The sequence below is a fragment of the Branchiostoma floridae genome, chromosome 6 (assembly GCF_000003815.2).
Source record: "Branchiostoma floridae strain S238N-H82 chromosome 6, Bfl_VNyyK, whole genome shotgun sequence".
In the NCBI taxonomy this organism is placed as follows: domain Eukaryota; kingdom Metazoa; phylum Chordata; class Leptocardii; order Amphioxiformes; family Branchiostomatidae; genus Branchiostoma; species Branchiostoma floridae.
The window spans coordinates 19,240,937-19,253,970 of record NC_049984.1 but is presented as its reverse complement, the minus strand read 5'-3'; the positions used below and the strand labels follow the sequence as shown (position 1 = coordinate 19,253,970).

The 13,034-nt window shown below is 44.3% G+C and overlaps 1 protein-coding gene across 2 annotated transcripts; it reads right to left on the bottom strand.

Moving 5' to 3' along the window:
- Positions 1-426: 426 nt before the first annotated feature.
- On the bottom strand, positions 427-8,090 carry LOC118417683. 2 transcript variants are annotated; one of them, XM_035823338.1, is made up of 5 exons: positions 7,990-8,090; positions 5,463-6,107; positions 4,144-4,303; positions 2,984-3,123; positions 427-2,250 (listed from the first exon to the last, which is right to left on the bottom strand). In XM_035823338.1, the coding sequence occupies exons 2-5, from the start codon at positions 6,070-6,072 to the stop codon at positions 2,054-2,056; spliced, it is 1,107 nt and encodes a 368-aa protein (XP_035679231.1). In that variant the 5' UTR covers positions 6,073-6,107; positions 7,990-8,090; the 3' UTR covers positions 427-2,053. The 2 variants fall into 2 exon arrangements, with proteins under 2 accessions (XP_035679231.1, XP_035679229.1); XM_035823336.1 differs by lacking the exon at positions 7,990-8,090 and adding an exon at positions 6,428-7,062.
- Between the last annotated feature and the right edge of the window lie 4,944 nt (positions 8,091-13,034).

The following is a 13,034-nucleotide window of genomic DNA, read 5'->3' as shown; positions in this document are numbered from 1 at the left end:
ATCTGCATAACGTGACATCACGACAGCAGTGGATTGTTCATTTCTTGACAAAGACTGGTGCTGTTCAGTCGAAAATTTGGGTGAGTCCAATTTTTGTGTTGGATATTACAGTTAAACTAAATTTAGTTCAATAATACATTGTATGATATCTTGTTTATTCGGTTGCGGGTCAGTTACATTTGGTCGGTGCAGTACCGATGCAGCTGGACATAACTGATGTATGTAAACATTGCCGTTCCATTTTCTTGCCTGTGAGAGGATATTTTTTATAGTCGTAGAGGTTCGTTAACAAGCTCTGTTTAAATGTGTAACTGTTAATCATTATCAGTTGAATATAACATATATTTACACAGTTTCTTGACGGTATGAAACGACGGCACAATTACATGGGAATCCAATAACGACTCTCTTTTGTGATCTTCATATCAATGGTCTATTGTATATATTGTATTCATGTTGTATTATATCATATCATAATCAATAGAATCTTTTTATTCTTCTGATTACATTTTCGTACGGTCTCTAAATGCGATGAAAATCGTGTACATGTATGGCTATGTGGTTATTAAAGATGTTAAGCTCCTCTACAATACTGATACAATGTAAATGGAGGGAAGTGGAAAATAGATATATTGACTGTCACTACGACTTTTGTGTGGTTTCATTTCTAATGACAGGCAGACTTGAACGATTGAATGTTAACTTATAGTGTTAAAGTAAATATTGTGCCTGTCTGAACGATCATTATACTAATCATTGAGCGGGTTGACAAAGTGCAAGTAGATGCAAGTCCGTATGAGGTCCATGTAGAATTCTTAGCCTCTACCGGGGCCGCAGGTCGCTGGACAAATACTAGTAGTAGAAATGGGAGAATTGTGACCGAGGAGTTAGCTGTCCGAGGAGTGTTGTTGACAAGCGGACTCTGCTGGCATGTTATGTGGCTATATTTGTCCAGTTTCTATTATTTTTCCGGCGGCCTGTTTTGACTGGTAGAGGCTCAGACTCACTTAAGGACCTCATACGGACTTGAATACTAGTATGTACGCGCGTGTGAACCCACCTTTATGGTCATAAAAATGGGTCTCAATATATACGCTGTACGCACGGACATTCTTATGGTCATCTACTTGCCAAAGAAAGTCATCTACTTATGGTCATCTTCTTGCCAAAGAAAGTCATCTACTTATATGGGTATCTACTTGCCAAATAGAGTCATATACTTCAAGTCATCTACTTGCCAAAGAAAGTCATCTACTTATGGTCATCTACTTGCCAATGAAAGTCATCTACTTATGGTCATCTTCTTGCCAATGAAAGTCATCTACTTATGGTCATCTTCTTGCCAATGAAAGTCATCTACTTATGGTCATCTACTTGCCAATGAAAGTCATCTACTTATGGTCATCTACTTGCCAATGAAAGTCATCTACTTATGGTCATCTTCTTGCCAATGAAAGTCATCTACTTATTGTCATCTACTTGCCAAAGAAAGCCATCTACTTTTGATCATCTACTTGCCAATGAAAGTCATCTACTTATGGTCATCTACTTTCCAAAGAAAGCCATCTACTTTTGGTCATCTACTTGCCAATGAAATTCATCTACTTATTGTCATCTACTTGCCAAAGAAAGCCATCTACTTTTGATCATCTACTTGCCAATGAAAGTCATCTACTTATGGTCATCTACTTTCCAAAGAAAGCCATCTACTTTTGGTCATCTACTTGCCAATGAAATTCATCTACTTATTGTCATCTACTTGCCAAAGAAAGTCATCTACTTATGTCATCTACTTGCCAAAGAAAGCCATCTACTTATGTCATCTACTTGCCAAAGAAAGTTATCTACTTATGGTCATCTAAAGAAAGGTATCTACTTATGGTCATCTACTTGCCAAAGAAAATCATCTACTTATTGTCATCTACTTGCCAAAGAAAATCATCTACTTATTGTCATCTACTTGCCAAAGAAAGTCATCTACTTATGGTCATCTACTTGCCAAAAAAAGTCATCTACTTATGGTTATCTACTTGCCAAAGGGATTGGTAGGAGACTAGCACTTGACGTTCTTGGACAGTTCGTAGTTCTCCAGCACAATCCCGGGGAAGATGCTCAGTGCGGTCCCCTTCTGTGTGTGGTGGAATCCGTGTGCGGTCAGCACTCCTAACTTCCGCATCTCCAGCTCACACAGGCTGGCTCGGATCTCACCTCGACTCACCACCTGCGTCTCGGCAAAGTTCAGTAGCGTACCTACACAGGGTAAAATACATGATATGTGAGATGAGCAAGTCGTCCTTCAGAAGACAGCAAGGCATGTTGCAACCTTACATGCAGGGGTATTTAGAGAGGCATGCAGCAACGTTAAGCCCTCTTAAGTAGCAGGCTCAGTGTTGGACATCTAGCATAGTATTCAGGTAATATAAGTTCAATTCGTCGATACAACATGTACGATGCCACAAGCAGACAGCTCTTCAAAGTGGTGCCTGATTAAAACTAGTATGCTGAATGCCTCTCACCAATACTCGTCAGTTAAAGCACCTTTATCTTAGGAAACCTGTATACTTGACACCTTCAAATCTCTTTCCCTACCCAGACACAAAAAAATACATAGTTTTGTACTGTCACGGGCGAGGTTGCGGTCAACAACAGTCGCACGACTATTTAACTGTTGCTAGTCTATAGCGACACAACACTGGTAACCCGGTACCTGGCACGTCAAATCTCTCGTTCTCTACCCAGACACAGTAAAAAATAATGTCGCCGGCGACGTCGCAGTCAACAACAGTCACACGACTGTTAAACTGTCAGTCAGTATAAAGCTGTCTTACGGTAGTAACGCTGTACCTGGCACGTCAAACCTCTCGTTCTCTACCCAGACAGAGCAAAAAAATACCGACGATGTCGTAGTCAGCAACAGTCGCACGACTATTTGTCTTTATACTGTTGCTAGTCTAAAACGAGACAAACACTAGTAACCCTGTACCTGGCACGTCAAACCGCTCGTTCTCTACCCAGGTGATCTCCTTGATGACGGAAACGTCCCAGTCAGTCTGCTGTGCCACCAACCGGACGACCCCCTGCACACGGTTCTTGTACACGGCCACGAGATGTCGGGACAGACGTCTGAAAGGAAAATGCAGTAAGGCCGCAGTAGTCTGTGTTTACATAATCTCTCGCTGGCTGGGGTTAATGACCGCTACCCCGAGGCGGTGGCAACTGTAAGGCCGGCCGCTAGGAGTGCGATTTAGGCTAAGGCCGCAGCAAGTAGCTTTTATGGATGACATCAACGCCCTCATTAATTTTTGCATATAAAAAAATTACAATTTTTTCTTCTTTGGAGATGATCAACATGATGAGAAAGTGCCAAAATGAGCAAATATGTTATGTTGTAGCGTTAGCCTAATGATACTAGTAGTACTTGCAGAAGTGACACCAGCAAGGTAGCCATGACTGAAGTTGTAGAAGTGAAACTAGTTGGATATACATGTACTAGTAGTTGAAAAAGTGGCACCAACATGGAATTGGAGTGTAGTTGCCAACTTGGTAAGTGATACTAGTCAAACACACTAGTGTCAGTTTTACTACACCAGTGCACACCTAAAATGCAGGAATGAATGCCTTGTTGGCTGTAATTTAATGTTTTGTCCCTTTATTTATCTATTTCATTCTTGTTACAGCGTTGATGGTGTCTATTTTGAAAATTTAGCGATCTGTTTTTTTTAAGCCATCTTGGGTTTTTTCGCCCTATCTCACTTGTTTTTTAGTCTGCAGGGGATGTCATCCATAACATTTACTTGCTGTGACCTAAGTGTGATGAACAAAATATTGCGGTAGCTGCAAATACCCTTCCCGACTGACGTCATAATAAGCCATTTCACAGAGGTTAGTTTTTACCACGCACGCGCGGGTGAGAGGAACTCTGTAATACAGGTAATACTAGTATGTAAAAATTGAAGGCCCTCAGACGTAAACAGTCTCGTCTCTACCATTGTTTCGATTTGTGTAAAAATGTCCGGTACGTAATGGCGCCTGGAAAATGGCGGAATGTTTATGTTCTGGGGCCTTCAACTTTGACATATTACCCAGAGTTCTTCACCCGCGCGTGCGTAGTAACCTCTGTGAAATGGCTTATTCATCCCATACCTCTCACTGTTCCTTTGCTCCTTCTCCTGGGCCAGATACCAGCTCAGATTAGCCTGTATAACGCCCACCCAGATGGTCAAAGCCGCCAGGATGGCGATCGGCTCACTGTGCAGCAGGCTGTTGACGACACCTCCGATTACTAACATTACTGCAACGCTATCTGTATAACAAGGAACAGTATAAATAGCGCATGTATGTAAAGTAATGGACCAACACTCATTGCGACGTCTAAATATTACGTTAGCCTCTTTGATAAATTCTTAAGCAGGGTCAATTAACAATGTTCAAAATATTTTCGTTTTGCTCAAAGTCCCCACTAAGAGTAAAGGTGCCCTCTCACTGCACTTGCGTTAAGCTTGCGTCACTGCGGGGTTCGACAGGTACCTAGTTGTTGTTGTTGTCTCTATTATCCGCTTGTTTCGTCGGAAGATGGTCACATGTGCTTTCTTTCCTCTCTCACTGTGCTTCTTTCTCTTGTGTACTTCTCTTGCTGCTTTTTCCAATTGGTCGGCATGCGGCACACATCTGTCGGTACACTTTCTTTCTCTCTTTTCTACATCATCCTATGTTCTTCTCCGTTCCTTTCACATGTGTATGATCTTACTTCACATGTGTGTTATCAGTTTCCAGTCATTCAAAAACGTTTTGTTTCTAGGATGTAATCCATCATTGCCTTTTGTAGCCTCTCTGATCCTTCTCTGCTGATTTCCTCCAGGGTGCCAGAGTATATTTCCAGACTTCCTGTTCTCTCTAGCTGGTCTTCCTCTTTTAGACACATGTATGTTTCCCTCTCTAGCTCTTCTCTTTCTTTTTCATATTTGCAACAATCCCACAGGTAATGGTCGATGGTTTCTGGTCTCTTGCACTGTTCACACTTGTCTGTCTCACATTCTGGATTAGTATGTATTTCCATGCAGTTCAGCCTTGTGTGTCCACTTAACACTTGATTCAATAATATGTTTCCTTTTCTGTACGTCTTATTTCCAATCCTTCTTGCACCCACGTTTTTGATTGCATTGTGCGTGGCCAGGGACTGCATTGACATGTACCTATGGACACATTGACATGTACCTAACGAATTTCAGAGATAAAGAACGAATTTTCATACTTTTTGTGTATTTTGTCGTCTTCTCAGTCAAACTTTTACGTATTACACAATATCTAAATTATAAAAAAATTGGAGAAAATAACAAAACAGTGACGCAGTGAACGAACCCCACAGTGACTCAAGCTTGACGCAAGTGCACTCAAAATTCGTAAAAGTATTATTTACAAACCTAGGTCGCTTTAAAACACAGAAAAAAATAACTACAACCTACCAGGCGTTGCCAGGAAGTGGAGCTGTGCAGGTAGGAGCAGTTGTGCGCGGTCGTGCTCCAGCATCTTTGTGACGCTCTCCACCTCCTCTTGGAGCGCTTCTCGCACCACGAGTTGCTGCCCTGGTCCCCGAGACCATAGGTATCCCACCAGCCTGGAGACAGCCTTCTCCGCGGCTGACGCAACTGCCCTCACAGGAACAACAATAGGGTAGTAGAAGGCAAGGCTTGTGGCCATGCATAAGCCATGACGTGACACAAACCAAACTGTAGCCGGCATTCGTAGCGGAGCACTCAACACACACTTCCCGGTGTCTAACAGTTGCTGTAGAAGACACTTCCGTGGGCTCTTCTGTATATTGTTATCATCTTCCACATCATGGTTGTCTTGACGACACCCAACTATATCCAACATTGATGCCCAGAAGAACCCAGCAGGACGCATGGCATGGTGAAGTAGTGTGTAAGTCAGCGTGGTTAAGACGAAAGTGGCGTGAATCAAAGAGGCGAGGATCGTCAGAGGCAACATTGCGGCGGTGGATGCCAGGTGGACGAATGACGTCATCAGCCACCATGGCCACAGCACCAACAGCAAGGCAGCTTTCCCTCCCATACTACGGCTATAGCTTGGATGGTTTGTAACAGATTCTGGAGAAGTAAATATTTTACAGTAACCAGCCTGTGATATATTGATGTGTACATTAACATGTATCCATTGAAAGAGAATGAACTGCGACTAATCACAGAAGGTTATGAAAAAAGTAAAAAGTACAGTCCATAAAATGATTACTGTGATTTACATAACAAAATGCCAGCTGAACAGTCACGCTAAATCGTGAAATGTGTGCTTGTTTTTGTTTTGTTTAATTTCCTAGACGCAATAGAAAGTCCGACAGTATAGTACTGTTTCAGCCTACCTTCGCTTGTAATAACATATGCTGAAAACCGAAGACCGAAGCGCGACTTACCTTATTCAACTCCGGGCGTCCCTGTGTAAGATTGGAGCAGCCGTGTCTGTGGAGCCGTCACTACATACATTTGTTACTACATAGTACAGAATCCCCACCTAGGAATTGTCTTGGTTAGTCCATAGACAGTGCAATATTTCTCCTAGCTTTACAAATCAAACTTGGGCACTACGCTTGTAGATTGTAGGACTAGAGAATTAACGCGTTCGAAACCGGTCCCAAACAAGACGGGTACTCCAGTGTGGCCGCGCTGTTCTCACAGGGTATCAGGACAACTCAGCACCTGGGACGACTCGTCCCCAGTCAATCACCAGTGGTCACCTGCTTACATGCCTGAAGGTAATGAGCCAGCTGAACGCTAGATAAATGCATCGGCTCATACCTAATTGCCTAAGAAAGTTTTCGTACAGGTCTTGACCTTTACAAGATATTTATGGAAGAAATGGGAGTTGTTCGCTCCCTCGCTCCCCTTTCTCTCATTCGGGAAAGGAAGGTCACCTCAGTTCTGACGAGAGGTTTTGACATAATGCGCCCGTGTTGGTTAACGTTCGAAGCTGTATCTCACAATCAGTTCGGTGGATCATTATGTATTTTGGCCCATGGTTACACGGTGATGATGGCTGTTTCTTCGTTATCGGAAGATCAATGGTAGGCAGACAAGGTTAACGTTGATTAGACGACCAGTCTGCCTGGCCTGCACGTGACTTTTAAGGTGAAGAAGGGGTGTGCACTCCCTTCTCCACCCTCTCGTCTACTGGCGCACTAAGTCCTACAGGGACAGAACTGTTTTGCCACGTAAGGCGGCTCCAGCAGATGCAGGTTTATTATTTGGACGGTACATCAGTGATAATACACTTTATTTTGTTGTCACCGTATAACTTTGTTTATGGACAATGTAATATTTCAGAAATCACCCCCATTTTTTTTGTATTGTGGCACAGGCCAGCAATGATTGGTAATCGAATTAACGTTACACGTTTGTTATTGTTATCGTTATTGTTGCTGTTATTGGGTGGGCCTACTATTCCCTTTTGGCAGCCACGGGCTGAATTGCGAGGAACTTGCAGCTGTATGTCCAAGTAGATATTGCGTCGTTTTGAGATAGTGGAGACAAACGTGTTTTTATCTAGCGGTTGATATAGGAAAAAAGTGTCAGTGATTAAGTCATGTGTATTGGGTTGACATCAGAGGTGCGTTGCACCAAGGACGTTACATCAACGTTGATGTAACGTCCTTGGTTGCACAGTACTCGTATGTAGCTTAAAATGGGAATAGTAAAAAAAAATGTTTTTAGACTAATTCCAATTTTTTCCAAATCTGGATTTTTTTAATTAGAGGGAACAGGTTTGGTCTAAGCTTTCCCAATTGGTTAAAGTCTGCTCAGTTAATTCAGTTGGATTGGGGATAGATACGTACACCTTTGTGGCTTTCTGGTTGAGATTTGTAAGATTGAAATAATGGGTCCAATGGCAGAGAGTAATTGGGACGCCGGGCCTATTGTACTGCAACCACTTGTTTTACCAAATATACTATACATGTACTATACAGAAGACTATACTCACAGTTACAGTTGCGGGTTCGACAGATCAGTCTCCAATTCCTCTCGGCGGGTATTCCAGTGTTACCACACTCAGTGCTTCCTCAATACAGACTGACTCCAGACTCTCGCATACTGCTGTATTTATCTTGCACTAATCAGTTGGCATTATTCTATTGATATTGATGAACCAGTTCTGTTACTTCTAACAACCCTTTTGTCTTGTAGAACAGGAATCGCAGACAGCAGAATTAACACAAGGACCAGAGACTACATCAGAGCGCCTACATGCATACATAATGTACAAGGTGTGAACGCGAGTCATAATAAGACAAACATCACTGTTGCTAAGGACTGTAACTATACATACCTAGTAGTAAAGATGATATCAACAATATTCTCCTATAATTCCAAATATACCATAGCTAAACCCATACAGTCCTACATTTTCACGATTACCAAGAAGCGAGAAGAAGCCGAACTTTTGTGTTAGACTAGATCTGTGATACTTTTATGTATATAAATATGTCGTTGTCTTGTTGTAACCTGTACTTAGTTCGGTGGGGCAAAAATGTACAATAAAGGTCTTCATTCATTCATTCATTCATTGTTACAGTACCTTTCGGGTATGTATGGTTGTATTGTTACATTTGCTGGACTTTTCATACGTTAGAGGTCTACATCTACATAAAGGGGGTTGAGGTCCCGGGCAGGCCCCCAGCCAGGTCTAGGCCCAATTTACACGAGGCACTTTGAACGACGTACGTCGTTTGTCCTAGGACAGTGACCTAGGACATTTTTCGTTTTACACACAACCCTGTGGCGCGCCGCAGCGCGTCGCGCCACGCCACAGCGTGTCTCGTTGCCGTGAACTCTGGTGACCCACCGTGACATTTAACAGAGCGCGTTTTCAAAATGGCGGGATCATAGAACAAGTTCTGTTCTTGTTGTTCATCCGACAGATGATGATTTTCTTGTCTACTCGCGCGTACATGCAGCGCCTGGCATGGCGCAGAAGACGGCTTGTACGTTTTAGGGACGACATTCAACGGACAGCCTTCTTTGCTGCTGTTGCTATCATTGAAGCTCAAGGCAACGTCAACCGAACATTTTGGGGGTGAGAGCATACCAGGAGCGCTCACAGCGCCGCAGAAATGGGCTGTCTGCGACGCGGATCCCTTTGCACGAGGTTGGGCGGCGCCGCAGACTCCCCGCGGCGCGTCTTAAGTCACCTCGGGAGGTGCCACACTGCGGCGCGCCACAGCGCGTCGTTTTCGTTGTTCACACGGGACGTCGAACGACGTCCGTCGTTTTATTTTTTGCCTCGTGTAAATCGTGCCCTAGTCTAATAGTATAGTATAATATTGAAGAATTTAACATTATTGCATGACGTCACGACTTAGTTGCCGTTAAGCCCCCTTTACAAATCAAGAATCTAGCTCGGCCGAGTTGTTGGCGAGCTCCAAATGGGCATTTTCGGCCGGAGTATGACCGGCGTTTTGCCGATTATGAGGACCTCGAGCGATTTTTAGCAGCTCGGTCGGCGTTTGTGGGTACTTGCAGCTGCGCTTAATTTCAGCGAGGCCTCGGCGGCGAGTCTTGAGCTCGGAGAGCTCGTCAATGGGTTGCCTGTAGCTCGACCGGAGCTTGTCCGAGCAATGGCCAAGACTTGGCCAATACTCGGGCGGCAACCCGACGGTTTTTGACCCTCTTTTTTTCGGTCGGAGTTTGCCTGAACTCTTCTGCGCAAGACTCGTCCGGGCTCGCGGCAATAACCGGGCGATATGACTTTTAACAAGTTTGGCGTGCTTTGGGCGAGCGTCGTGCTAGTGTCGCTTGGAGCTTGGGAGGGCTCCGGTAGAATTTTAACTGTCATTTAATCAATTTGAAACCTGTGTTGACACCTTTGGGGCTTTCATCTTTAACAGACAGTTTGGTCCGTAATATAAGATAATAAAGACTGCTGTATGGACTTTTCTAAGAAAGCTGCGTACCTTTTTTAATGTAAGGCAATTGGGCACCAAGACAGTACTTCCTATTTATTCTTTTGCTATAGGTTTGGATGTGTGAGATCATATATTCTTCATGTCCTTCGCTCGAGGTCCGCCCGAGGTTTGCCCGATTTCTGCATTGTCAAAATTATTGTACTATGGTGAATCTGACGGGTCTGATCACTTTGTGGCTTTTTGGTAGTTTTTTGATTGGTGTATCACAACATTCCTGTTGATATTATTGTTTTAAGTGTTCCCGTCCACTCCACTCATGTCCTACATATTTCCCGCAACTCAGAAATTAAAGTTTATACAAATATTAGCTTTTAACAATGTTAGTCAGTTCTGAAAACGTTCATGTCCAAGACATAATGTAATCTCATCAAAATATTACAATCAGTTGTGTTTGACGGACGTCGGAAGAGCTCCGTTCATTTGTAACGGGGGAGGGTTTTCAGCGAAAAATACAGCCGATACTCGGGCGATGTTGAAATTCGGCGAGCTCTGACCGATCTACAAATTCGGCCGGCGTCCGCATGAATTGTAAAGCCGGTGTTGCAGAATTTTGGGGCCCCCCAGAATTCTGCGGCCCCCTGGTCACGTGACCAACATTTGGCATGCGGGGGCATGGCCTAAAAACTACGATGGCCCACAAGGACATTCCCCATATACACTGGCTGGCACCAGAAACAAGCCTGTCGTCACATGTGTACCTGTACCGAGGGCCAACATTATGACACTGTGGAGTCTTAATTATGTGGGGAAATGGTCCGTGCAATCTTTTCTAAAAATAAACTGTTTTTCCTATGATCATAGGTTTGCGTAGTTATCCGCCTTACTAGATAAAACGATCTGTGAACTAGCCCTGGGTTGAGCCCTGGACTTTTGGGGCCCCCCTTCCCAGGAGACGAACGCTTTGCACAATCCTTATCAAACTTGGACGTCAACAAGTTCCGAACAAGTACTTTAATGTCTTACTAGAAAAAGCGGTCTGTGAACTAGCTTTGGAAATTTAAGAAGGGGGGGGGGGGGGCAAAAATACCGGGTTGAGCTCTATGAACTAGCCAAGAAGGGGGGCCCCAAAATACCGGGTTAAGCCCTGGACTTTTGGGTCCCCCCTTCCCAGGGGACGAACGCTTTGTACAAGCCTTATCAAACTTGGACGTCAACAAGTTCCCAACAAGTGCTTTAATGTCTTACTCCAAAAAGGGGTCTTTGAACTAGCTTTGGAAATTTAAGGACGGGGGCCTCAAAATACCGGGTTCAGCCCTGGACTTTTGGGGCCCCCCTTCCCAGGGAACGAACGCTTTGCACAATCCTTATCAAACTTGGACGTCAGCAAGTTCCCAAAAATTACTTTAATGTCTTACTCCAAAAAGGGGTCTTTGAACTACCTTTGGAAATTTAAGGAGGGGGGCCCAAAAATTCCGGGTTCAGCCCTGGACTTTTGGGGGCCCCCTTCCCAGGGAACGAACGCTTTGCACAATCCTTATCAAACTTGGACCTCAACAAGTTCCCAACAAGTACTTTAATGTCTTATCCTAAAAGCGGTCTGTAAACTAGCTTTGGAAATCTAAGGAGGGGGGCCCAAAAATACCGGGTTGAGCCCTGGACTTTTGGGGCCCCCCTTCCCAGGGAACGAACGCTTTGCACAATCCTTATCAAACTTGGACGTCAGCAAGTTCCCAAAAATTACTTTAATGTCTTACTCCAAAAAGGGGTCTTTGAACTACCTTTGGAAATTTAAGGAGGGGGGCCCAAAAATTCCGGGTTCAGCCCTGGACTTTTGGGGCCCCCCTTCCCAGGGAACGAACGCTTTGCACAATCCTTATCAAACTTGGACCTCAACAAGTTCCCAACAAGTACTTTAATGTCTTATCCTAAAAGCGGTCTGTAAACTAGCTTTGGAAATCTAAGGAGGGGGGCCCCAAAATACCGGGTTGAGCCCTGGACTTTTGGGGGCCCCCTTCCCAGGGGACGAACGCTTTGCACAATCCTTATCAAACTTGGACGTCAACAAGTTCCCAACAAGTTGTGTCTCAGCCGTCATCCTTCTGACGCCTTATCGACCAAGTTCCCAACAAGTAGTTTAATGTCTTACTAGATAAAGCGGTCTTTGAAGTAGCTTTGGAAATTTAAGGAGGGGGGCCCCAAAATACCGGGTTGAGCCCTGGACTAGCCCTGGGTTGAGTCCTGGACTTTTGGGGCCCCCCTTCCCAGGGGACGAACGCTTTGCACAGTCCTTATAAAATTTGGACGTCAACAAGTTCACAACAAGTACTTTAATGTCTTACTAGATAAAGCGGTCTTTGAAATAGCTTTGGAAATTTAAGGAGGGGGCCCCAAAATACCGGGGTGAGCCCTGGACTAGTCCTAGGTTGAGCCCTGGACTTTTGGGGCCCCCCTTCGAAGGGGACGAACGCTTTGCACAAACCTTATCAAATTTGGACGTCAACAAGTCCCCAGCAAGTACTTTAATGTCTTAAAAAGAAAGCGGTCTATGAATTAGCTTTTAAAATTTAAGGAGGGGGGGCCTAAAATACCGGATTGATCCCTGGACTTTTGGGGCCCCCCTTCCCAGGGGACGCACGCTTTGCACAATCCTTATCAAACTTGGACGTCAACAAGTTCCCAATAAGAACTTAAATGTGTTACTAGAAAAAGCGGGCTTTAACTAGCTTTTGAAATTTAAGGAGGGGGGCCCCAAAATACCGGGTTGAGCCCTGCACTTTTGGGGCCCCCCCTTCCCAGGAAAGAACGCTTTGCAAAATCCTTTATCAAACTTGGACGTCAGCAAGTTCCCAAAAATTACTTTAAGGGCTTAACTCCAAAAGGGGGCCTTTGAATTTATTTTTGGGAAATTTAAAGGAGGAAGGGGCCCCAAAATACTGGGATAAAGCCCCCGTGCTTTCGGGGGGCCCCCCCTTCCCCTGGGAAACGAACGTTTTCTGCACAATCCCTTATAAAAACTTCCCACCGATAACCAATTTTCCAAACAGGGACCTTTAAGGGTCTTTACCCTTCAAAGGGGGTTCTGAGAAACTAATTTTTGGAAAAATCAAAGGGGGGGGGGGGGCCC